We start from the raw sequence: 27,598 nt of genomic DNA, 5'->3' as shown, positions 1-27,598 counted from the left end.
TTAGAACTCTGTGTTACTGAGTTCTAATTTCATTCCATTATGGTTGTCAAAGGAAGATACTTTGTACGATTTCAGTGTTTTAAATTTATTGAGATTTGCTTTAAGACCTAGCATAGGTTCTGTCCTGAAGAATATTTCATGTGCACTTGAGGAGTAGGTGTATTCTGCTGTTGCTGAATGGAATGTTGTATAGATGTGTTAGATTTAGTTGTTATATAGTTGTGTTCAAGTCTCCTATTTCCTTGTTAATCTTCTTTCTAGTTCTGTTCATTACTAAAAGTGAGGTATTGAAGTCTCCAACTATTATTATTGAATTGTCCACTTCCTTCTTCATTTCTGTCAGTTATTGATTCATGTATTTTGGTGCTATATTACTAGGTGCATGTATATTTATAATTATCATACCTTTCTGCTGGATTGACCCTTTTATCATTATGAGATGAATCTAAAGTACCTTTTTTTTTTTTTTTTTTTGGCTGTGCCATGTGGCTTGTGGGATCTTAGTTCTTCAACCAGGGATTGAACCCGCGCCCTTGGCAGTGAAAGCACAGAGTCCTAACCACTGGACTGCCAGGGAATTCCCTAAAGTATCTTTGTAAACAGCATTTTGTTTTTTATTCCAGTCTGAAAATCTCTGCCTTTTGATATGATTATTTACTCTCATTTAATGTTACTGTTGACAGTTGGATTTTTGTCTACCATTTTTAAATTTTCTATGTATCTGTATTTTCTGTATGTCTTTCTGTATGTTTCTGTTTTGTTTCCCTGTGTCTCATTTACTGCTTTATTTTGCATTAAGTAAATATGTAACATTAAAATTTTTTCATGATATTTTTTAAGTTATTTCATTGGTAATTACTCTAGAGCTTATCATCCATCTTATCAGAGTCTGCTTCAGATTTATTCTGACTTAATTCTATTGATATATCAGAACATTGCTAACATTTACTTTTGATTTCTATGGCTGAAGTATATTCATTGCCATCTTTATGCTTGTTTACATTGTTTATATTTATTTGAAATATTGGTGGTCTGTTTGTTATAACTATAAAAATAATCTGGAAATAATTTTCTTTACAGTTAGAATCAAGAATAGAGGAACTTAATAAAGAAGTTCAAGCTTCCAAAGATAAAGTACTAGCTCAAGACATTGCAACTAAAAATGCAATTCAGCAATTACACAAAGAGATGGCCCATCGGATGGAACAGGTATTTTTCAAGTCATTATTATTATTAACTTTCTGATGATTCTTTGTTTATTAAGTAACCGTTTTAGACAATTTTGGACATTAGTGTGTATTAGGATTAGGATTTTAAAAATGCTAAAGCAATACATAAATGCATGCTAACTACAAAAAACTTCAACCTTTATTTCTGTGATTCTTTACAATATGCTGACCCTGAGCATTAGGAATGTTATATATTTAAAACTTACACTATCAGTTCTCAAACCTTTTATACTAATTAAAGAGAAATGTAGAAGATAAGACATTAAGAAGTTGTTGGTTTTAGTGGACCCAAGCATAGCTTCATTAGAATAACTTAGTGAGCTTTAAAAATATATATATTCTTGGGGACTTCCCTGGTGGCGCAGTGATTAAGAATCCGCCTGCCAACGCAGGGGACACGGGTTCGATCCCTGGTCCGGGAAGATCCCCCATGCCGCGGAGCAAATAAGCCCATACACCACAACTACTGAGCCTGCGCTCTAGAGCCTCCGAGCCACAACTACGGAAGCCTGTGCACCCAGATCCTGTGCTCTGCAACAAGAGAAGCCACCACAATGAAAAGCCCAGGCACTGCAACAAAGAGTAGCCCCCACTCTCTGCAACTAGAGAAAAGCCCGCACACAGCAACGAAGATCCAGTGCAGCCAAAAATAAATAAATAAAATAAATAAATTTATAAGAGAAAAAATGTGTGTGTGTGTATATGTGTGTGTATGTGTGTGTGTGTGTATATATATATATATATATACACATATATATATATATATATACATATATATATATATATTCATATTCTTGGGGACTTCCCTGGTGGTGCAGTGGTTAAGAATCCACTTGCCAATGCAGGAGACACAGGTTCGAGCCCTGGTCCGGGAAGATCCCACATGCCACAGAGCAACTAAGCCCATGCGCCACAACTACTGAGCCTGTGCTCTAGAGCCCATGAGCCACAACTACTGAGCCCGTGTGCCACAACTACTGAAGCCTGCGCACCTAGAGCCCCTGCTCCACAACAAGAGAAGCCACCGCAATGAGAAGCCTGCGCACCGCAACGAAGAGTAGCCCCCGTTCGTCGCGTCTAAAGTCCGCGCGCAACAACAAAGACCCAACACAGCCATAAATAAATAAATAAATAAATTTAAATACTTATATATATTCTTTGGAATTATATTTTAAAATAGAAACAAAGTGATAGTAAAATGTGCACAATAACAATTCAAGCAGTAAAACATGTCTTCTTCCAAACTTTTTCTCCCACTCCGCGACCTTCCCAGAGGCAACCATTGATGCCAGTTTCCTGTATATCCTTCTCAGAATATTTGTTCCATGGACAAGCATGTATATATTTCCTTTCTTTCTCCCATCCTCCCCCCTGTTTTTAAACAAATGGCAACATACTACACTCAGTACTCTGTATCTGTTTCCTCTCTAATGATGAGTGTAGGTGAGGTTAATAATAGTAGCTGAAAACGGTTTACAAGTATTCACTTATTTAATATTCAGGATAACCCTAGAGGTGGGTATTATTATGTAGATTTTGGAGATTGTTCCATTCAGTTGTTTCTAGATTGGCTTCATTCCTTTTCTCCCCTGACTTTTCCTCTCAACTTTTTGATTTGAGAATTTTTAAGCCTGTAGAAAAGGTAAAAGAATAGTAAAATGAACACTTGTTTACCCTTCACCTAGAGTCACCAAACCTGGTGAGTTTTATTTAGAAATAGCTTCCTAGCATGAGTGTGCACATGTTCCTGCACACACATGTGTACACTCCCCAGTTTAATTTTCCAGTTTGAGGTTTCTCCATTTCTCAGAACAGATATGTAGAACGTATCTGAACCTCAAATTTACAGGAGGGTAGAGTTAGTTATAAATTCTTAGGGACTTTATAGCATGTCTCCCTCAGCCCCACATGACCTCATATTGGTACGTATTCAGCCTTAATGAAGCATTCTGGATTCCTGCTGCTTCTTAGATTTTTTGGCCCTGAAATTTCCCATACTTTCTTTTTTTTTTTTTTTTTTTTTTGCGGTATGCGGGCCTCTCACTGTTGTGGCCTCTCCCGTTGTGGAGCACAGGCTCAGCAGCCATGGCTCACGGGCCCAGCCACTCTGCGGCATGTGGGATCCTCCCAGACCAGGGCACGAACCCGCGTCCCCTGCATCGGCAGGTGGACTCTCAACCACTGCGCCACCAGGGAAGCGCTCCCATACTTTCTTGTGAGCTCAACTGTGCATTAAAAAAACATTTGTTGTATTTCATCTAAAATTTTTGGTGTTTTGAATGGGGAGGGTTCATCTGCCATACTTGGAGAAGCAGAACTACTTCTACAGTTTATCTTAATTTTAGTTGACTATTGAATCCTAGCAATTATGTTACTCATATCTTCATCCAAGTCAATGATAAACATCTTAAACTAGTCAAATCCGAAGACTTTTACTGACTCCTCTTTCTCTATCTGTACCATAATGTACTGACTTTCAGTAGAAGCTTAAAGAGTAGTCAGTTACCTCATTTAATACTCCCAACAATCTATGAAGTAGGTGCTGCCATTATTTGGGGTGGGATATAGAAATGTGAACTTTTAGCACCCCAGGTTATTATTATTATTATTTTAAAATAAATCCATTTGTTTTATTTATTTATTTAAATTTTAATTAATTTATTTATTTTTGGCTGTGTCGTGTCTTAGTTGCGACACCCGGGCTCTTCATTGCACTGTGTGGGCTCCTCTCTAGTTGTGGCACGAGGGCTCCAGAGTGCATGGGCTGTGCAGTTTGTGGCACGCGGGCTCTCTAGTTGAGGTAAGCGGGCTCAGTAGTTGTGGCGCACGGGCTTAGTTGCCCTGCGGCATGTGGGATCTTAGTTCCCCAACCAGGGATCGAACCTGCGTCACCTGCATTGGAAGGCAGATTCTTTACCACTGGATCACCAGGGAACTCCCACCCCAGGTTATTCTTTTGCACCTGATTCAGGGATGACTGAGTAACAGGACATTCTGGTGCACATTCCCTGCTGTAGTTAAGAACCTTATAATATGTTATCTCATGTATTATAATTATCTTTTTTCTGCTTCTTATCTCTTAACTTCAGTGAAGTTTCCATGTTGCTACCGGGTATCTTTTTAAAACACAATTTAACTTAATAAAATTTAAAACACCTTTTACTAAATCCTTCTTTGGCTTCTCTTTGTCTGTAGGATAAAATCTCAAATCATTAGCATGACAAGAAGAGAAGTCCTTCTTCCTTTCAGGATCTGATGATCTCTACCTCTTTTTCTGTTTTATAACTACTTCCTCTCCACTGTAATCAACACACCAAATTTAATCACTACAGAATAATTTAATGTCCTCTAAATATATCATTCTATTTTATACTTTTAGGCATTTGCACATGATAACCACTCTAGCTTGAATTCCTTTCCTTGACTGATCCCTTTACTGAATCCTTCAGTGTCTAGCTCAAGTATAGCACCTAGTTCAAGTACAAATAGCATCTTTCACCCTTCATGCCAACCCTTCCCAGGGACTGTTAGTATTTTTGTATTTTCAAAGAACTTTGTACATTCATCCACTGGAAATTATTTGTTTTGTAATCTTCGTTTATGTGTTGCTCTTACTAGGTAGTGAGCTCTTCCAGGACTTACCATGGCTTATTCTTCATTGTGTTCCCAAAAGCTAATCCATTATCTACGCATTAAGTTATCATGGAACTGGACTTCTTTTAAAGTTGATATTACCATTAGTTGACTTTTTCTAAGTACAGTTATTCAATTATCTAAAAATCTAGCTAATTCTGTCAGCCAATACCGTAACAGTTTTGTCAATCATTTGTCCACAAGCACATCATCAAATCCTCAGGGATCTCTGCCATCCCTATTCCAGGGTTTTCTTTAATTTCTCTTGAAAATTAGTAGGCTATTTCAATGGGGGAAAAAATCCCAATTGGATGATTTTTTTTTTTTTTTTTTTTTTTTTTTTTTTTGTGGTATGCGGGCCTCTCACTGTTGTGGCCTCTCCCGTTGCGGAGCACAGGCTCCGGACGCGCAGGCTCAGCAGCCATGGCTCACGGGCCCAGCCGCTCCGCGGCATATGGGATCCTCCCAGACCGGGGCACGAACCCGTATCCCCTGCATCGGCAGGCGGACTCTCAACCACTGCGCCACCAGGGAGGCCCCCAATTGGATGATTTTTAAAAGTACTTATATGTGTAGTATTTTGAGTGGTTACTAGATGAGCTTATCAGCTGTAGCAGAACTTCTTGAAACATTTTTTGTCAGTCACTTTCATCAGAGCATAGGAGGTTTCCCCACATTATCCTAACGCTAAACCTACTTCAATTCAGTTATAGTATTAGTTGGAGTTTACCACTAGATGCCATTGAAGATCCTTAAAGTTTAAGGATCCATCTTCTGTAAAATAAGTATGTGAATTTACTTAAATGAAGGGCTATCTGTAGAAGTTTTCATTGTATGAAATTTCACAGTATGGAGTACCAGCTTATAGTTACAGAGAATTTTAAGTTAGTATATAGATAGATGTCACACCTAATCCAATTAGGTATTTCTTATTAAAATGCCAAATACTTTTCATACAGAGGAACTCAGCGATCACTAATTAGCATATTACTTACTTTTTTGTGAGGGAGCTAAGATTATAGATTTTAGAAATTGTCAGCCATAGAGTCAGGATCCTGACAGAAAACAGAAACTGGTGATTTTGGGAGAATTTCATAAAAGGACTCTTTACAAAGGTATGGGTGAGATTTAGGGAGTCCAACCTGGGAAAATGCAGGATCCCAGGGCTGCTGGAGGAGCCATTATCACTCTTCGGGCTAAAGGAATAAGGAGATGGTGCAGGTAGTACAACCCAGAGAAGGTAGTTGCATAGAGAGGTCACCTGACAGGAACAGTGTATGATTCTGGAGGAGCCAGATCTCATTCTCTGCCTACCCTCCTAATCTTCTGCTTAGTGCCTTGTGTTGGCCAAACCCAACTGGAAGTATGAGGGCAAAGAAACTTGTTGATATGGTCCCTGATGGTCACTTTCCCAGAGCACAGGGTGGGCTAGGAAAGAGTGGAAAAGTGATCTGAAGGAGTAAATGGAAAATAGCAACCATATTAGCTAAAGGAAAAGGAATAGGAAAGGGAAGAAGCAAATATTAGTGATACTAATTTCTTCATTGTATCATTTCTCTTTTTTAAAATTTCATGACACAGGTCCTGAAAATCTTGTGTAAAAGACCAAAAAATACATTGGTGATATTATAGGAAAATATTATTTGTTTTAATTAATTTTTATTTGAAAAATATGTTTTATTAATGCTAGATATTTTTTTCAAGGCCAACAAGAAATGTGAAGAGGCACGCCAGGAAAAAGAAGCAATGGTAATGAAGTATGTAAGAGGCGAGAAGGAATCTTTAGACCTTCGAAAGGAAAAAGAGATACTTGAAAAAAAACTTAGAGATGCAAATAAAGAATATGAGAAAAACACTAACAAAATTAAGCAACTTTCTCAGGAGAAAGGACGGCTGCACCAGCTGTACGAAACAAAGGTATAACTTTTGATATTGTATCTTATTTGAAACTTATTTTCTTTGCTTTTCCTTATTTAATTAAATAATCATAACTTGACATGGTTAAACCACTGTTAAACATAAAGTTGTTTTTCTTAGTTTACCTTCAAAGAATGTGAATGCTTTAATAATTCCAATATCTTGTTACTTAGCTGCAAAAAGTTTTTCCTATGAAAAGATGAGAAACTGACACGTTTATTAGACAGATCTTTTTAAAAACTTGCTTTTAAAATCTGCATGTTGAAGAAATGACTTTGTGCTTCAAAGGAAGATTTTATTTTGGTAAAAGATATACATGGTTGTCAAAATCTGAGTAGTTTTTGAGCCAGAAGTATACTTTGACCAGAATCTTAATGTAACACTTACACATCATAGAATAGAATTTATATTTCACTTGTAGAAAAACATGTTATTACATGCTGTCCAAGGAGATTTAATTACTGTGCTATTTAGAGTCCTTGCTATTAACTAGCATCCTCATGGCATGGTCTTGTGTCCAGTAGGTTTTCATTTCTTGGTAATCAATGTTATTTTTTATTAATTAACTTTTAGTTCAGGAATGTTGTCATTGTTCTCAAGAATTCTGGCAAAACCAATTTAATTCATATTTCACCTTAAAGTCAGCCAGTTGAGAAGAATCAGAAAGGTATGCTTATACTCACAGCGTACTAGTTGGTTAAAATATAAATGTTAATCATCTTATGTCTGTTAATTGGTTTTAGGCTTTTACTGTCCTCTTATGATTTGAACTTTAAGTCAGTTTATAGGCCGTAATGTGCTAGCCCTGAATTATAGTGTTATTGCATTGATTATCTTGAGATATAAAAGATACACAAATGATTGGTTGGTTGTTTAAATGAAAAATATGACCTAGTGATATTATTTTAGGAAGGTGAAACTATTAGACTCGTCAGAGAAATAGACAAATTAAAGGAAGATATCAACTCTCACATCATTAAAGTAAAATGGGCACAAAACAAATTAAAAGCAGAAATGGATTCACACAAGGTGAGTACTGTAATACAGTGGAAAAATTATTAGAATCAGTTTTAAGAGCACGTGCAGTAATAGTTATTAATGAGGCATAAAGCTTAGTGACTCCTGTAGGATAGCTTGGGCCTCAATATTTGGTGATTATAAAAAGATATTTCCTTGCATGATTTACATATTAAATTGGATAGAATGTTGTTTTATCATTCATTGTTTTTAACCCCCCAATGACTTTATTCTTTAAGCATTTTTAGTGTTCTATATTTTATATTAAACATTTCCAGGTTCGGGGGAAGAGGAGAATATGTAGTTTATCAAAATTGAAAGTAAACTCTGGAAATTCTTAAAAAAATATTAGTGATGATACAATTCTTATAATCAAGAAATATGAATTTTTATTTAAATATAAACATAATACAGAAAAGTTTCCTTATCTGTTTATTATGAATATAATTCTATTGGTATTGTGTATAATGAATATCATATTATTAAACAATATAATAAAAAGTGGTGATAAAGGCTGGTACCTGATGCCACAATTTTAAGCACTAACTGAACTGGTATAAGCAGTAATAAAAATCTGAAGATGATAGAATATGAAGTAAAAAAAAAACAACTTTGAAATATGATTTAAACAAAAGAGCCATATTATTTATAACAGTTACCACATTTTCAAAAATAGGCTTAATGATACTGTTTAAATTATCATTGGCATCTCTTTAAATAATCCTAAGTTGGTAGAACTGTTAACCTTTGGATATTTGTATATTATAATATCAGAGAAAACTGTAGGGAGAGGTGTCTGTGTTGACAGTGGTCAAAGATAGGTTAGAGAATGGTAGGTTTCTGAGCTAATTGCTGATCAGCAAATGAGTGTTAGGAAACTATATGGGCAGAGAAAGAACTGCCAGAAGGGGTAGGAGCAACAATCCTTAGGGCTCACACAGGGCTACAAACCATTTAAAATTGTATTTGACACAGGAATCTCTCAATTGCTATGTTTTGAATAAATGAAGTGAGTACCTACTATGTATCAGGCTCTGTTTTAGTTATTGATGATATAGAAGTGGGAGGGAAAACAGATAAAGTTCTGTTCTCTATCTCTCTCTCCTTCTTGTTGAGCTAATATTCTCATATTTTAAAAAACAATATCTGAAAAAGCCTTCAAATGTTTAAATTTTAAAAGTAACACAGTTTTAGTATGTCAAATTATTTTTAAAAGACCTGCAACCGAAAGTATGTAAGTAGGCACTTAATTGTATGGTAGGTTTATCCAAAAACAAAATGATGTATAAGAAGCGGTGTGTGAAGGATAGATGCAATTTACATTAAGAGATGGCAGGAAAGGCATTCCAAGTGGAGGAACAGCAAGATAAGGGAGAAAAGGGAGATGAATATTTGGTGTGTGAGAAAACCAACCTAACTAGAACAGAAGGTTTATGTTAGGTATTCCTTCGTTAATTCAACATTTATTACGTGAACAATTAATATGTGGCAACTACTGAGCTAGGTGTTATCCAGAAGCTGTATCCTCAGTGGGGGAAGCATGTAAGCTGCTGTACGATGTATCAAGTGTTACAATCTAGGGATTCCCTGGATTCTCTCTATGGGAAGGCAGAATAGCAGCTTCTACCCCTTTCTGAAGGGAAGCTACTAGGAGGAGATGATACCTAAACTCTCATTTGAAATCCACATGATAGCCCAAATTATGGGACTGGATGGGTACTCTGAAGGAGAACGTTGGAGCTACAGGGTAGGGCTGTACTGGGACAGTCACCACAGGAAGTCTAGCTAGTCAAGGACACAGCAAAGGCAATGATGAAGTGGGCAAAAACAGGAGTATGTTGTCTTGTAAACAGAGGAAGGCTATTCAGAGTCAGGAGTGATCAGAACTGGAACAGGTAAGTCAAGAATAAGAAATGAGAAAAAGCAATTGGATTTGATGAGAAAGTAGTCCCTGCAGACCTTCAGAATTGTTATTTTAGGAGAGTAGTTAGGAACAGAAACCAAATTGCAGCATGAATCTGTAAAAAAAGTTTTGGATACCTTGGCCATAAACCAAAGAATTGTCTTTTATGTGGGTCTACAAAGAACTACTTAAACACTTTGCTCTTTTTGTCTTTTCAGGTTAGTTACTTCTAGTGATTTGATGAAAACTCTATCAAATTTAACTTTATTTAATGACTGTCAATTAACTGTTCAGGCCACATTTAGTTTTTTGTCAGAAGCATAAAATGTCATTACTAGAATAGTATCTGACTCCAGTGGCAGTGCTAAGACAAGAACTTTTTCTGCTGCCTGGTCATTGTTCTCATCATTCATCACATCACTGTGCCAACCTTGTTGCTGTCTGTAAAGGAAAAACCCAGTTTTCCTTCAGTGAAGGGAAAAATCCAGTTCTCCCTACTGTGGGTTTCTTCCCTTTGTGTCTCTTTTACTTTTACACAGAACACTTCACTTCTGTCACTTCTGGTTACCAATGTGTGAAGGCTTTTCCCCACAAGAAGCAATTCTCTGTGATACCAGCTGAGTGGCCTACAACTTAACTCAGTTTTGACACTGTCGATCCAGAGATAGTGTCAGATCCCACAGGTTAAAGGCTCAGTCCCACAAGACCTCCCCCACCTCCCACTTCAGGCACCAGTCCCAAGCCCAGGTTATCACCTGTTCTTCTAATCAACTGGCTATAGATTAGAGGTTCTAACAAACCCCCCCACCTTGGGTTCAAAAATTTGCTACAGTACCACACAGAACTTGGGGAATGAGTACAGTTACGTACCTTACCAGTTTATTAAAGGACATTATAAAGGATCAGATGAACAGTCAGATAAAGAGATACATAAGGTGAGGTCTGGGAAGGTCCCAAGTGCAGGAGCTTCTGTCCCGCTGGAGTTAGGGTGTGTCACCTTCCCGATATTGGATGTGTGCACCATCTGGAAGCTCCCCAAGCCTCATACTTTTGGTTTTTTGTGGAGGCTGCATCACATAGGCTTGAGATTGATCATTAACTCCATTTTTACCCTTCTGCCTTCTCAAGGGAATGGGGGACAGGGTTGAAAATTCCAAGCTTCTAACCATGGCTTGCTCTTTCTGGGCACCAGCTATCATCCAGAAGTCCAGTCAGAGTCACCTCATTAGAACAAAAGACACTCCTATCACTTGGGAAATTATGAGGATTTCAGGAGCTCTGTGACAGGAACAGAGGTTCAAGACCAGTATTAGAACAAGAGATGCTCCTAATGTTTTTATCACTTAAAAAATTACAAGGGTTTTAGGAGCTCTGTGCCAGGAACTGGGGACAGAGACCAATATATATTTTCTATCATCTCACATTGTCTTTTTGTCAATGCAGGAAACCAAAGATAAACTCAAAGAGACAACAACAAAGTTAACTCAAGCAAAGGAAGAAGCAGATCAAATTCGGAAAAATTGTCAGGATATGATAAAAACATATCAGGTATACTTAAATTTTTGAATAAATTAGTAACAGATTATGCCAGATATCAGTACTCTTGTTTCATAAATTTTTGTACCTACAATATTCGAAGTGTGGAATAGATTTGGTAGGGCAGCTAAATTAAATACAGGCCATTTCCTATGTTAAAGTACTTGCAGCTTAAATAGAGATCTTACTAGAGAAGTTTTTAACCAAATAAAAACACTAGAAAACATTAGAAGAACGAAGAGTACAATAAAATGTATAACTTAAAAAAAAAAGCCCACTCTATTATGTTATATATGTTAAGTATGCTCTTCTAGTTGGTGCAAAATTGATGTATTTAAAATCTTTGAATACAGTCATCAATTTTACATACATGAGCTATGTATTTCATGATGAGGAAACTTAATTGCAAAAGCCTTCTTCACATTTCAAAGCATAAAACTTTAAAAATTGTCATACTTTTGTCATTTCTTTCCCATTAGGAATCAGAAGAAATTAAATCAAATGAGCTTGATGCCAAGCTTAGAGTGACAAAAGGAGAACTTGAAAAACAAATGCAAGAAAAATCTGACCAGCTAGAAGTGAGTAGCTTTGTTCTTTGTATACCTTGGATGGTATAATATAGAGGAGAGAAACAACAAGTACTTATTGCCAGCTACTCTTAAGGCCTTCTGGAAGGAGCAGGTAATAAATTTTAGATCTGGTTTAGCATATAATGATTTGTGGTTTCTTTTAAACTTCCTTAAAGATGCATCATGCCAAAATAAAGGAACTAGAAGATTTGAAGAGGACATTTAAGGAGGGCATGGATGAGCTACGAACACTGAGAACAAAGGTAATTCAGTCTTTAATCATGACTCCAGAGGAAGGGTAAATATCTTTAATTTTGTACTCATTCTGATTTTTAAATCTTGGGGAAAGGATATTTATATAGAAATATTCCAGAATCAAATAGTAGCATGTCAATTCCCTAGCAACAAAATTGACTCTTAGAGAAATAAAAGTGTCTTCCATTTCAGTCCCTTTAAAGTGTTTTCCAAACATTCCTGTTTCACAGCACATTTGCTTTATCTATAAGTTATCCTTGGTCCTCTGTTACATGGGCTTTAGAGCTGTGTCAGAAAATAATAGAAAGGGACTGCCCTGGTGGCGCAGCGGTTAAGAATCCGCCTGCCAATGCAGGGGACACAGATTCGAGCCCTGGACTGGGAAGATCCCACATGCCACGGAGCAACTAAGCCCGTGCGCCACAACTGCTGAGCCTGTGCTCTAGAGCCCATGAGCCACAACTACTGAGCCTGTGTGCCTAGAGCCGGTGCTCCGCAACAAAGAGAAGCCACCACAATGAGAAGCCTGCGTACCGCAACGAAGAGTAACCCCACTTGCTGCAACTAGAGAAAGTAGAGAAAGCCTGCACGCAGCAATGAAGACCCGATGCAGCCAAAAATAAATAAATTAATTAATTAATTAATTAACGAGAAAAGAAAAGAAGAAAGAAAATAATAGAAAACCTTTACATTTCTCCTAGGTATATTTAATAGTCTTGTATACAGTTTCTTTAAAAAATGTTTGCTTGCTTGCTTGCTCATTTATTTATTTATTTATTTGACTGCGTTGGGTCTTAGTTGCGGCACACAGGATCTTCGTTGCATCATGCGGGATGTTTCGTTGTGGCATGTGGGCTCTTCATTGCGGCATGCAGGCTTCTCTCTAGTTGTGGCACACGGGCTCAGTAGTTGCAGCATGCGGGCTCTCTTAGTTGTGGGCTGTCACGTGGGCACGCAGGCTAAGTAGTTGCGGTGTATGGGCTTAGTTGCCCTGCGGCATGGGGGATCTTAGTTTCCCGACCAGGGATCGAACCCACATCCCCTGCATTGGAAGGCGGATTCTTAACCACTGGACCACCAAGGAAGTCCCTTGTATACAGTTTTAATTTCTAACAACCTCTTAAATCTTTTCCAGTGTTATGGTTCTCATTGTAAGAATATTTGCCCTTTTAATATAAGTGTGAAATATGTTATCATTATATATCTTTCATTTATTTAGAAATAGGCTTTTAGGTAACCACCTTGAATTTGCGATCACTTAATAATTTTTAAAGTGTCTTTCATGTACCTTTCTATTTGTTCGTCATGCCAGTACTTTGAGGCAGATAGGGAAGGTACATCCTCTTTTCAGATGAGAAAATGGAGATTCAGCCAGAATGAAGTGGCATGTTAAAAATCCCATGACTAAATCATGAGAAATCTGAGACTGAAACCCAAGACTGTTAACTTCCTATTATATTTTCTTCATGTTAATTAATATTGCTTCAGAATTTAGCTTAGATTATTAATATATAACCATTGAAATAGCTAATAAAGAACAAGAAAATATTGTTTGTAGTTTAACTCGATTATGATTATTTGATAGGTAAAATGTCTAGAAGATGAACGATTGAGAACAGAAGATGAATTATCAAAATATAAAGAAATTATTAATCGCCAAAAAGCTGAAATTCAGAATTTATTGGACAAAGTGAAAATTGCAGGTCAGATACAGGAGCAGCATCAAAGGTATAAAATGAGCAACTTCTGTTTATGCTAATCAACAGGCTTTTTGATTCTATCTCATTTCTGCTCTTAAGTGCAATTGTTGCACTAAATAAGAGTAATTTTATATTTTACTAGATAAAAAAAATTTTTAAATCCTGTCTTCATTTGAACTGATTTTGGGTTATCTTTGTAGTTCCCATCACAGCTTCTAAAAATCAAAGTTTATATTCCCTAAACATTGGCAGTAGTTTTTTTTTTTTTTTGGCAGTAGTTATTTATAAGACAGAATGGCACGGGTTCATGCCCCAGTCCGGGAAGATCCCACATGCCGTGGAGCGGCTGGGCCCATGAGCCATGGCCACTGAGCCTGCGCGTCCGGAGCCTGTGCTCTGCAATGGGAGAGGCCACAACAGTGAGAGGCCCGCGTACCACAGAAAAAAAAAAAAAAAAAGCAAAGACAGAATGGATTGTAGTTTTTTATCCGTTCCTTAGCTTTCAAATTCTATTACTTATACACAGTAGTTTTTCTTCTAAAAGGTAGATATGTATCTATGTCTATATCTTTGCATGTATGTAGCTCAAGGTCAGGAGGTAACATTACTCCTTGACTTCTTTTCTTTTTTTTTTATAAATTTATTTTATTTATTTTTGGGGGGCTGCTTTGGGTCTTTGTTGCTACGCACGGGCTTTCTCTAGTTGCAGTGAGCGGGAGCTACTCTTTGTTGTGGTGCACATGCTTCTCATTGTGGTGGCTTCTCGTTGCAGAGCACAGGCTCTAGGCATGTGGACTTCAGTAGTTGTGGTGCAGGGACTCAGTGGTTGTGGCTCGTGGGCTCTAGAGTGCAAGCTCAGTAGTTGCGGTGCACGGGCTTAGTTGCTCCGTGGCATGTGGGATCTTCCTGGAGCAGGGCTTGAACCTGTGTCCCCTGCATTGGCAGGCAGATTCTTAACCACTGTGCCACCAGGGAAGTCCTTTTCCTTGGCTTCTTATAAAACCATTTAGCTAAATTCTACTTACGACATTACCTGAGAGAGCCTGGATTCAGGCTGGATCCAGATACTTTCTTTTTTATACCCTACCAGCACCCAGGCTGCTGAGTGTTGCTGAAGAAATCCTCAAGATCATCCAGATTGATGCTGCTATAAATTCATGGTTAGCAACCTCAACTGGGAATACTAATGCACCTCCAGTCCTACCATATGTCCTTAGTCAGAGCCTTCTCCCCATCCTCTTAGCATTATTCCAAACCTTGCTGCTTTCTTCACACTTCTGATCTTCCCTCTCACCTTGCTCTTTACTCTTGTCAGGCTTACCTCTTACTTCACAGAAAAAAAGAGAGCTGTCAGGTGACAGTTCTCTCAACCTCTTGCTATCAGTCCTATGAACTTGCCTGCATCTGCAGTCATTTTTCTTTTCCTTCTGTTATTATGGAAGAAATGTTCCTATTCTTTCTGAATCAAATTGTGGTCCCTACTCCTACTGTGGATCCCATGCTCTTCTGCCTTCTCAGGGTCTTTCTTGATTATTCCTTCTTTATCCTTTATCTCTTACCTCCCTTTTTTTTTTTTTTTTACTGACTTTTCTTCTTTCTACATTTAAATATTATATCTTAAAAACATCAAAACTCCTATGATCTCCTTTCTCCCTTTCTTCACAACCATAACTGTCTTTATAGAATCATCTGTGCTTGTTCTCCATTTCTTCACATGTTTTGTTCTTCTGTTCCTCTCCATTTATTCTAATTCCCCAGCATTCCATTACAAACTGCTAATGCATCCTTAAATATAGTAGATACTTCCCAGATTAAGCCTTGCTTGAATTTTCAGTATGGACACACTAAGCCCATTACCTTTCTTGACATGCTCTGTTCTTTTGGCTTCATTTCCTTGTACTTTCCTGGTGTTCCTCCCCACTTTCTGGCCAATCTTTTCTGTCTCCTTGGCAGCCTTCTCTTTATGTCATAAAGCTGTTTTTTGTTCTTATTTTATTATAACCCTGGGTGATCCTAACTCTTCCAGTAGTGTGCTGCAGGACCTTCAAATTAATTATCATCAACCCTTTTTGCTGAGCTCCAGATACACAAGTATCAAAGACACCTCAAACTTATAATATGTACAATACTGATTCATATATCTTGTCCACAAATATGCTTCTCTGATGTTCCTGAGATGAATGATGAGTGTGACATCCACATGATTTTCCAATCCAGGAACCTGGGGGTTACCCTTGGCTCTTCTTTCCTTTCCCTCACACATGTAACCAGTCACAAAATATTTTTGATGCTAACTCTTCAATATCTTTCAAGTCCATTTACTGTTTACATCCCCACTGCTGCTACCATTGTCCAAGCCATTATCAGCTCTCACCTGGCAAACTGCCACGGCTTCTAAACTGTTTTGTTTTGTTTTTTTTGCTTACTTCCCTTTTAGTCTGTTTCCTACACTGTGGTTAGCATAATCTTTTTTACAAAGGAAATCTCAAACCTCTCAATGATTTCCCATTGCCTCAAGGATTGCTAGTGAGTTCAGATGGCTTAACATGGCTTGGAAGATCGTTAGTAACCTTGCTTCTCCCTCTGTGCCTTCTTCTTTATTCTGTATTTCAGCAATAGTCGGTTAACAAATGTTAATTAATTGTCTCCTAGGTGCCGAGCCCTGTATTAAGTGCTAGGATATAGTACTGTCCATATCCTCATCAGTATTGAACATCTGTTTGTTAGTACCAACAAGAAGTCATTCTCTTGTTCCTTTCCCAGCTTTGCACATACTGTTTCCTCTACCTGGAACATACTTTGTTTTCCCACTCACTGTTACTTTCCCTTTAGCTCAGGAATTAGCAAACTATGGCCCAGAAGCCACATCCAGCTCACTGCCTCTTTTTGTCAATAAACTTTTTTGGGGGAACACAGCCACTCTCATTCCTTTATGTATTATGTGTGGCTGCTTTCACACTACAGTGGCAGAGTTAAACAGTTGTAACAAAGGCCATATGCTCCAGAAGCCTACATTGTTTACTGTGTGGGCCTTTTATAGGAAAAGTTTGCTAACCCTTTAAATATTAGTTTACTCATCACTTACACTAGATTAGGCGACCCACTCTGTGCTTTCATCATCAAAAATGTTTTTTCACACTACTTGACTAAAAGCTCTTTGAAAGCAGGGGCCATGTCAGTCTTGCTTATGTATATTCCCAGCTCTTAGTTCCTAGCATATATTAGGCATTCATAGTAATCCAAATAAATATTTGGATGAATGAATAAAAGTACCTTCATAAAGAATGTCATTTGATGAAAATTCTCAAACCATTAATGTCTTTTAATAGTTTAATTTTTTTCTTAAATATAAACTTTGTTTTTTAGAGGTAAACAAGAAATTGAAAATTTGAAGGAAGAAGTGGAAAGTCTTAATTCTTTGATTAATGACCTACAAAAAGACATCGAAGGCAGTAGGAAAAGAGAATCTGAGCTACTACTGTTTACAGAAAAGCTCACTAGTAAGAATGCACAACTTCAATCTGAATCCAATTCTTTGCAGTCACAGTTTGATAAACTTTCTTGTAGTGAAAGTCAGTTACAAAGCCAGTGTGAACACATGAAACAGACAAATATTAATTTGGTAAGTATAAGTGTACATTTAACTTTTAAAGCAACATAGCAAGTAGCACAAATTAAATTTCCCTAAAAGCATAAACTTAATGGTAGTTGATTAAACTTTTTTTTTTTTTGGCACTGACTTTCTGATCATTTCAAATGCTATGAGAAATGTCAATTTTTCCTTTCAACTTATGTAGTTTATAATAAAAATTTTTCCCTAACATCATTAGGAAGAAATCTTTCACTTTTGAAAGTAAGAAAACCAGGGTTTTTGTCATTCCTAACTGGATTTATTATATATTTCTTAAAAGGACTTTAAATTTCTATATTTTTATAGCTTAAAAATTGTTTAATATTTCCAGGTAGTGAGAGTATCTTCAGGTTACTCATAAAAATAATTTGAGACTTTAAACCAGAAATAGAGACCTGAAAAAAAAAATACAGAGACCTGTATCACATGTTGTTTTACATGTATAGAATGCCATATGCATTAATATATCCCCCTGCGTTACTGTATAAAGAATTTGAGGAGCTCAGTAAACAAAACCTGATAATGAGTGATGACAGAAGAATTTACTATGAAAGACCTTGTATTTTTAAGGTTTTAAACTGTGAGCAGTAATTGAAACATATTAAAGTTGGTATTTTTTATCTTATTTAATATTTAGGAAAGTAGATTGTTAAAAGAAGAAGAACTGCGAAAAGAGGAAGTCCAGACTCTGCAAGCTGAACTCACTTGTAGACAAACTGAAGTTAAAGCATTGAGTACCCAGGTCGAAGAATTAAAAGATGAATTAGTAACTCACAGACGTAAACATGCCTCTAGTGTCAAGGATCTTACCAAACAACTTCAGCAAGGTATAAAATTCTTCTACACTTAGACCTTGAATGTTTTTGTTTCTTTTCATTGTTAAGGATTTATAGAAAAAACATATTTTACACCAGTTTCTCCCACATTGATTAGAGCTGTTTGTTCTTTTTAATGTATTAATGTTAATAAACCACATGGCTGACCTTCTTGTAGTTCCATGAATAGTTTATAGCATGTTCTATGTTAAAAGACATTTATTCACAGAACCACAAAATGTAAGAATTGAGAAAGTACCTTACCAAGGCAGTAGTGTCTAGACTTTGTTGATCACATACTGCTGTCAATAAAAAAGTATTTAAGTATTTGTTCTCCAATTTGTATCTAGTTATTTGTAAATTTTAAACATGTATTACTCTAGTTTATGCACATTAGAAAAACATGAAAAATACAAATTTAAAAAGATTAGATTAAATATAAGTATAAATAGAGTTCTGATATTTTCTCCCTACCCTTGTCTGTGAGTCGTTTTGTGCAGCATCTAGGGTACCTGCCCCCACCTTGTAGACCTCTCACTTAGAGATCATTGAACCCTAACCCTTAATCTTAGGGGAAACTGAGACCCAGAAAGGTTATAAATTACCTGGACACAACAATTAACATCTAGAACTGGAACCCAGATTTCTTACATTTAAAAATTCATACAAATTGGGAGTCTGTGCCATGTGATTGGTTACAAACATGAATAAGAGATGTATTCTGACATCCTATTCTCTACTATTCCCCACTGCTTTATTTGTATTAAAATAGGGTGAAATACAGTAATATGGTAAAAGAGACTTAACATTTACTTAATATAAATATATTCAGATATTTGCCGTAAGAATTTAGTTTGTTTTCATAGATGTGATTGAAGGGAAATTTGGGAGAAATTTGTGGTACTGTAGAGCTCTTCGAAATCTTTCAGGACTCCAAAAGTTAGGTTCTGTGTACCTAAGTGATGCCAGTATCAGTTGTTATCATAATGTTTCCATATATTTTGTATATGACCTGTACATTTCTAGATGTCATTTTATATGAATGACCCTACAGCCCTCCTTTTGAAAGTACATATTCAAGAAATTTCTCTTGCTGTTTATGCCATTTTGGCCTAAGTGATTTTAGCGATTAAAATCAGAGATAGTGGGGACCAATGGTCATGACAGTTGTCACAAGTAATCCATTTCTTTTTCCTGCAGCACGAAGAAAGTTAGATCAGGTTGAGAATGGAAGCTGTGATAAAGAAGTCAGCAGCATGGGAAGTCGTTCTAGTTCATCAGGTGAAAAACGAATGGTTTTGCAGTTGTTTTTTAGTGATTGATTATAAAAAGAAATAACATTTTTCGGGAATTCCCTGGTGGTCCAGTGATTAGGGCTCTGTGCTTTCACTACCGAGGGTGCGGGTTCAATCCCTGGTCAGGGAACTAAGATCCCATGAGCTGCGGCACGGCCAAAAAAAAAAAAAAAAAAAAACGGAAAAGAGATAGGATTTTTTGTTTAAAAAGTATCGATATGCTTTTCTTTAATTTTGAATTATAAAAAGCAGTAGTTGTACATAATTATGTTGTAAAACATATTTCCAGTTAAATGTTTAAGTTTAATCATTAGGGTTTCAAGTTTGTCATGGGGTTCTATACCATCTGTCTCCTTACCTCCTTTTCCTTACCTGCTGCTTTATTCTGTGCAACAGTTTACTCTTAAATTTTTAAATTCAGATTTGTATCCATCTATAGAGAGATTTGGTGTAGTATGTTCTTTCTTTTTCTTTTAATTTTATATTACTTTTAACACCTGAGAGCTAATGAAAGGGTCATCATTATATATCAGATTTTATATATATATATATGTGTGTGTGTGTGTGTGTATATTTTTAAATCTTTTTGCTTTTCTCATGGTAAATATACCTATAGTCTAAAGCAAAAATTAAGTCTATAAAATTATGATCAGTAGCACTGTGAAAATGATAATTGGCAAAATATCAGCATATTTACCATTTTTGGAATGCCAGGAACCGTGCTAAATGTTTTAAACGTATCATTTACTCACAGAACAGCCATGTGAAATAAGTGTTGTATTCCCATTTTACAGATGGGGAAACTTAAGATTCATAGTGGTTGCATGACTTTCCCAAAATCCACAGTAATAGAACTCTCAGGCTCTGGAGTCTGCATGCCACTACATACACTGCCTCCCAGGAGTTGCACATTAGGGGAAAAAACATCATCAACTGTTACAATAGTGGGAAAATTGTGTAGTAGAAAGAACATGGGTTTGAGATTACACATTGGGTATTTAGATCCCAGCTCTACCATTTATTTGTGCATGACTTTGGATAAGATATATTACTTGTCTTAAATCTACATAATAGGGTTGGGAAAAAATGTGTCTTTGTAGGATAAAAAGGATTAGAAATTCTTCTCAAATGATACTGGTAAAAATAATAGCTAACATTTACTTAGTGCATACTATATATGCTGTTCATGCACTTCAGACATGTTAACTAATTTAAATGAGGATAACAGTCCTACAAGGAAAATCATATTATGATTCACATTTTGAGATGAAGTGACCTTGATACAGAGAGTTAACTTGTCCAAAGTCACACAGCTAGAAAGTGGAGAAGTAAGATTTGAACCTAGGAAGACTGACTCCAGAGCTTAACCCACTGGCTATATTCTGTCTTCTGTCTTTATCTGTGTCTGTCTCAGTTTAATTTTGGTGTCACTTCAGACTTGTTTCTCTGACTTTTCTGGAGTTTCTCATTTCTCTATTGCACTTACTCATTCTGTTCCTGAAAGACATACTAGACCCTTCTTCCTTCCTTCCTGCCTTCCTTCCTTCCTTCCTTCCTTCCTCCCTCCCTCCCTCCCTCCCTCCCTCCCTTATTTATGGCTGCATTGGGTCTTCATTGCTGTGCACAGGCTTTCTCTAGTTGCGGTGAGTAGGGGCTACTCATTGTTGCGGTGCATGGGCTTCTCATTGTTGTGGCTTCTCTTGTTGCGGAGCACAGTTTCTAGGCGCGTGGGCTTCAGTAGTTTTGGCGCATGGGCTTAGTTGCTCTGCGGCATGTGGGATCTTCCCGGACCAGGGATTGAACCCATGTGCCCTGCATTGGCAGGCAGATTCTTAACCACTGTGCCACCAGGGAAGCCCTAGACCCTTTTTTCTATCATCAATGTATTCAGAAACAAGAACTCGGGTCAAGTATGACTTGTACTCTGTACCCAACTCTGTTAAATTGAACATGTGAAAATGATACTAGAAGAAATAATATATGAGATTAGAGTTGACTCCAGACTAAGTACAATAAGTGGATTTTTTTGTCTTCAGGGTCCCTCAATGCTCGAAGCAGTGCAGAAGATCGATCTCCAGAAAATACTGGGTCGTCAGTAGCTGTGGATCACTTTCCAGAAGTAGACAAGGCCATGCTGATTGAGAGGATAGTAAGGCTGCAGAAGGCACATGCTCGGAAAAATGAAAAGATAGAATTTATGGAGGATCACATCAAACAATTGGTGGAAGAAATTAGGAAAAAAACAAAGTATGTATTATTATGGTACTGTAATCTGTGTTCAAAATACCATTATTCACATGGTAAAGTTATTGTGTTCAAAATTAATCATATCAAGAGCTTTTCTTCCAAAAAATAGTTCTTAAAACTATAGTCATTCAGTTCCCAATCTTTTACTGATCACTTATTTACGTTCTAGGTTTTGGGACTACAGACATGAAAGAAAACACAGGTCTTTCCTTTAAGGTGATACAGAGTTCAGTAGACACTGTTTTTTTAAGATACTAAAATACCTTTGGACTTAAAAACAGATAGCGCTCTACTTAGCTTTTTATTTTCAAGACGGTGGTTTTAAGAGATACCGGGGTTGTGGATTATCATTCCTGTTGGGCAGGACATAGTGAGATATTATTGGGCATCTACTAAATATAGTAGAGAAATATAAATATAAGGCACTGTGCCTGTAACTTAACAGTATCTCATTGATTTCTTAAAACTACCCAGGGAGAGAATGAGTCCTCTAGTTCAGGGGTCCCCAACTCCCGGCAATGCAAGCTCCCCATTGCTCGCATTACTGCCTGAAGTAGCCCACCCCACACCTCAGGCCGTGGAAGAATTGTCTTCCACGAAACTGGACCCTGGTGCCAGAAAGGTTGGGGACCACTGCGTCTAATTTGACAGGTTAATTAACTGGGGCTCAGGTCAAATTACTAAATGTTCCAGAGTCACCACTCATGCTGTAAGTGACAGACGGAGAGTTGGAAATCCAAACCCAGCTCTGACTGGCTCCAGAGCCTGTGCTGGGCCAAATTCCTCTCACAGATACCATATTCATTGAAGTAATATTGTGGGTCTTTACCCGTGACTTAAAATTTTTTATTTTGAAATAATTTTAGACTTAGAGAAAAATTTGCCCATGACTTTTAAACAAAAAAGAGTAAAACACAGTTTTAAGTTTAATGACAGGAAAATAGAAAATATTAACTGAAACTGGAACAATAAATTGCTTACATATTTTGATTTAAAGTAATAAGGAAAAAATAGAAAAGCAATGTTTATGTATCTTTAATCTAAATACCATGTTAGAACAAAATGGGATTGTTTAAGAAACCATCTGAATAAGGAAAACCCCTTTATTTTCTAATATAGTTCTGTTATTAACTAATAGATAATTATTTTATGCTAATCATCTTTAAGCTTATGATTAGTCGACTCTTGCAAATTACAGTGTTTGTAATTCTGCAAGGCCATAACTGATAGTGTCGTTTTATTTTGCAGAATAATTCAGAGTTACGTTTTACGAGAAGAATCAGGCACACTTTCTTCAGAGGCATCTGATTTTAACAAAGTCCATTTGAGTAGACGGGGTGGCATCATGGCATCTTTATACACATCCCATCCAGCTGATAGTGGATTAACATTGGAACTCTCTTTGGAGATCAACCGAAAACTACAGGCTGTTTTGGAGGATACGTTATTGAAAAATATTACTTTGAAGGTATTTGTGTTTCTCATTCACTTACCAACCAATAAACATGACAAAAATGGTGCCTCTTTCATAGTTCGATCCAACACATGGATGGACTATTTCTGTAATGCAGGGTAGCCATTTTTTCCATAGATAAAATATTGTGTTTTTCTCTTTTTGAAAAGTACAGTTTTTAAAATTAGCAGGAAAGAAAGAAATAGCAAAAAAATCAGTTTAGCTGTTGGATAGATGCTAAGATGAGTCATTTACTTTGCAATGGGTGGCCTTTGACATATATTACAATTAGTTATAATTGATTACTGAGACTTTAAGATTGAGGCATTTATTTTCTAATGTATTCCAGCTTTATTTTATTTTTTGCAGCTGTTATCTGACCCAGCTATTCTATCTGTGCTGTTTGGGCCTTGATGGTTAGTAATGGATTTAAAAAATAATTCTTTTAATCTGGTAATATTTTTAGGCACTAAAATTTGCTATAGCGTCAGTAAAAAGAGTGTCTGGCTCTGAAGTGTACAGGATTACTTTACTGAAAACAGCCGTGTGCCTAGTTTATCTCACATGGCATTTAAGACTGTCACTGTTTCAGTTCAGAATTTAGGCAAAAATAGTTCAAACTGAAATCTTTTTACTTATTATACTTAGTAGTTCTGTTTTCTTTTCCCTCTTTTTCCAATTGTTAAAGGAAAATCTGCAAACACTTGGAACAGAAATAGAACGTCTTATTAAACACCAGCATGACCTAGAACAGAGGACGAAGAAAACCTAACACAAAGTTCTTCCTCAGTAAACAGACAAAAGCTACACAAGGAGCAGGTGCCATTGCCCAGTATTGTTGGAAACTTTTCCCTGCTTTGTGTGTCAGCCAATAAAAAATTTGTTTTGCTTCATCTGTATAAAAAAGTACCTTTTTACAATACAAGTGCATTGCTGTGTATACTGTAAGAATGTAAGCTTTGATGAAACTTGTTTTTATGTGGTGACAGCCTGTCATTGAATCAGAACAACTTATTTAATTTGCTGATAGTCATATGAAGTGCTGAACATTATGACAAGGGCTTTTGAAAACCCCTTCTCCATATTTCTTCCCTTTAAAATATATAATGTCAAAAATGATTTCACTTTTTAAAATTATGCATGAAAGGACAGGTGTTAATCATTCAGTAATATGATATTTCTCCAACATGAAGAAAACTAAAGAAGTGATAAAAACTTGTTTTGACATTCTAATATAACATTTGCTTGTGTGTTAGGGATGCCAGTGAGTTCTTAAACCATTTGATTTTAATGGAAGGTAATAGGAAAGCTAGCTTTTGATAACTAGCAATGATCAGGCATTGTATGCCCCTGTCAGGTTTCCTTATTTGTGCTAGGTACATTTTTTTCAGATTCGAATTGAGTTAATAGTTGAGTTTTTTAAATCTCCAGTTACATAAAATATGATTTAAATAATCTGCTTATTTAGAGAATTCCTGTGGACTTCAGTTATATTTTAAAATGTAAAATGGATTAGTCTCATTAGAACAGAGAAATGAATAATGAATTCTTTGAAACTGAAGTACTTTAGTTTTACTGACATCAAGTATAAAGATAAATTTAAGATATTTATAAAGAACCAGTTCCCAAGAAAATCCAGCATATGGCACTATTAACCATTTTATCTGTGTACCATTCTTTACTGTTAATATAATTATATATTATAGTGGGGTGATCTTACAGTGCCCAGATATGATGTGTTTGGTATATTTATTTAAAATACAAAATAATTACATCTCTGTAACCAAAAGAATTTTAGAACCAAATTTATGTATCCTGTTGGATTTTTACAATATTTATGATGTACACTTAAATGTTGACAGTCATAGTAGTATCAGTATTTCTGTCATTGAATTTTTTTCTCACCTCTTGTAATTTCTCACTTATTTTAATTTTTGTGTGTGGTTTTTCACATTTCATTATATTCAGATAATTTCTGTAGTAGATACCTTGGCACATACACAGATGTTGCAGCAAGCCTCATTTTTGTTTTGGATTTTCGCCAACTTCTTTCTCCCCTTAAGAGAAGTAAGCTTTGCTGTGGATTAAAAGCCTTTAAAGAATTGTGTGGCTTTAACAGTTGGGCTGGGCTTATGGTGGCAATTTCCCTTTAATGTGTTTTAAGTTTTTTTTTAAATCAACATTGCTTAAAAAGATCAGTTACTAAGGATTAGATAATTCAATGCAGCATTTTTTCTGTATATTGAGTTATATGTTGTCATCCAAAAACAAAATCTTTTCACTTCACAATGGAAATACAAGTTCAGAAACATTTTATATTTAAAATAACTATAAAAGTTTTAGCCTTACCATAATGTATCTTGTTCTTTTTACCAGTAATAATTTATCAAAATAAAGAAATAAGAGGGTAAGTGCAATCACATCTGAATTATTTTCCTAGTTGTTTTTGACAATACTATCGATACTCTCAAAGACTATTTAGAGTAGTCAACATAACTAAATTTTTACAGCTTCTTATGTGATATAGATTCATACACTACAATATTTTTTTTTCCTCCCAAGACACAAAATGTATTAATGGAGACCAAATAGTGGTCAGAACCATAGTATTCTGTCTATACACCTTAAAAATATATATACATTTTTTTGCATACATATATTACATATGAAAATGAAACCCTCCAATATTAACATTTGTGCCAGCATTCACTTAGAGAAGTTTAATGGTTAAACAATTTTAGAAGAATGTAATTATAAACCATATTTTGACTTATTATTACTTTTCCCACCCATAAATGTATGGAACTGTGGAAAACTTGAAGAAAATGCTTTATTTTCCTTTTGCTCCTTAGTTTCTACTATATCCTTTTGTATATGGATCAGGACTGAGCAAAGTGTATACAAAAATGTGCATTTATCAGCTCCCTGTCTCTAAACTGATTCACAAACAGATTCTGATGTAAGCATTTAGAGGGCCTTCTACCCTTACTGTACTTACTGAATATATGGAGAGAAGAATGGGGTGTCTAGAAAAGGAAAATGGTCTGGATAAACTTGAGATCTTGGAGGAATTTTGTTTTATGTGTTTATTATTAATTGAACACATCAAATGCTGTTTTTGTTAGCAGTATTTTGGTTTCTTTGAGCAGGAGATGATTTTTTTGTGTGTGTATATATATGTATACACTTCACTAGGTTTAATTTTAAAGTGAATACTTGCTGTGACTCCCTTTTTCCCATACCACTTCAAACGTTAGCCTGATAAGTTTTAAGGATTGAAAATGGTGGGTTTGGACAGAAGAATGAGTTTAAACTTTAGTGGGTTTTTTTTTTTTTAAACTTTCTATCCATAACCATTTAAAGCAGATTATCTTGAAATTAAATTTTGTCAGGCTACCACCATGTTATTTATTCATGTAATAAACACAGTTATTAGAAACCTCTTATTGCCAGGCACCATACAGGGTATCATCATTATACTGGTAGACAGACCAGGCAGGGCAATTCCTGTCCTTACGGAACTTATGGTCTAGTGAAAACAGCTGGGAGGCAGTAGGAGCAGCTCTTTAAGCCTCTGCAGCTCACAACCAGCCCCTATTGGAAGAGGGTTAATTCACTTGTGCAAGTAGGTGACCCAGAAGTCTCACTCTGGCGTGAAGCTTTGGGAAATGAATCCTTGCTGAGGTACACTGAGAGCAGATTGCTGTTTTCATGGTGGTTCTGCAGATTCCTAAGTTTTTTTCACAGTTAATAGTTGAGTTTTTTTAATTGTTTAAAAATTCTTTAATTATGTTTAATTATTCTTTAAGAAGAAGGAAAAAAAATACAAAGACTATAAAATGGTATTTGATTTTTGCCATTTTAGTAAATTATTAATGTCTACTTGATGCTTATAAAGATGAATCTAATCACATTGTCATGCATATTTCCAAACTTTGTTTTGCAGTATACTCTAAAGACTTTTACATATAATTTTAGACCAAGATTTACCAGTAGAAGGAAAAAAGCACTAGAAACCATTAATATTGTAAATGTTATATATGCTACCGTGGTGAAAATATTTTTATCAATCATGTTATTCCATATCATTAATTTGCCTTATGGATGCTGAGTCCAATGGTCTATCTTCCAGTAACCTTTTTAAAACAAAACAATTCTTTTTTGACACTAAGATTGTTAATTTTTAACACCAGTTGGTGGCACTAGAAACCTGAAATTTTCAAGGCTGAACAAGAGAAGATAATCCAAACAAAGAATTTTCAGGAAAATAAATGAAAAATATAATTGTATATTAAAGATGTATTTTTCTTCTGGAATGAAATTCTTTTTTAAAATGCATATGGCTGTCCATTTTGACTATGATGAAACTTGTTTACCTTCCAAAGTTCATATATATAT

At 36.0% G+C, this 27,598-nt stretch overlaps 1 protein-coding gene across 3 annotated transcripts in view; it reads left to right on the top strand.

Annotated features, from left to right (window-relative positions):
• The window catches only part of CCDC186 (coiled-coil domain containing 186), a 44,135-nt gene extending 20,067 nt beyond the window's left edge, over nucleotides 1-24,068 (top strand). For 2 of the 3 annotated variants that reach the window (XM_079696577.1, XM_079696576.1), the window contains 13 exons: nucleotides 1,081-1,209; nucleotides 6,567-6,779; nucleotides 7,689-7,808; nucleotides 11,143-11,247; nucleotides 11,715-11,813; nucleotides 11,981-12,067; nucleotides 13,645-13,787; nucleotides 17,126-17,381; nucleotides 18,028-18,217; nucleotides 19,406-19,486; nucleotides 21,537-21,747; nucleotides 22,996-23,215; nucleotides 23,889-24,067. In XM_079696577.1, coding sequence (XP_079552703.1) covers nucleotides 1,081-1,209; nucleotides 6,567-6,779; nucleotides 7,689-7,808; nucleotides 11,143-11,247; nucleotides 11,715-11,813; nucleotides 11,981-12,067; nucleotides 13,645-13,787; nucleotides 17,126-17,381; nucleotides 18,028-18,217; nucleotides 19,406-19,486; nucleotides 21,537-21,747; nucleotides 22,996-23,215; nucleotides 23,889-23,972 — 1,938 coding nt within the window. In that variant the 3' untranslated portion in view covers nucleotides 23,973-24,067. Of the gene's footprint in view, nucleotides 1-1,080; nucleotides 1,210-6,566; nucleotides 6,780-7,688; nucleotides 7,809-11,142; nucleotides 11,248-11,714; nucleotides 11,814-11,980; nucleotides 12,068-13,644; nucleotides 13,788-17,125; nucleotides 17,382-18,027; nucleotides 18,218-19,405; nucleotides 19,487-21,536; nucleotides 21,748-22,995; nucleotides 23,216-23,888 lie in introns of all 3 variants that reach the window. The other variant, XM_079696578.1, reaches the window with a different exon arrangement.
• Nucleotides 24,069-27,598: the final 3,530 nt, after the last annotated feature.

This window comes from Hyperoodon ampullatus, assembly GCF_949752795.1.
Source record: "Hyperoodon ampullatus genome assembly, chromosome: 1".
Lineage (NCBI taxonomy): Eukaryota > Metazoa > Chordata > Mammalia > Artiodactyla > Ziphiidae > Hyperoodon > Hyperoodon ampullatus.
Note: the sequence above shows the minus strand (reverse complement) of the source record. Positions and strands in the feature narration are given on the sequence as shown.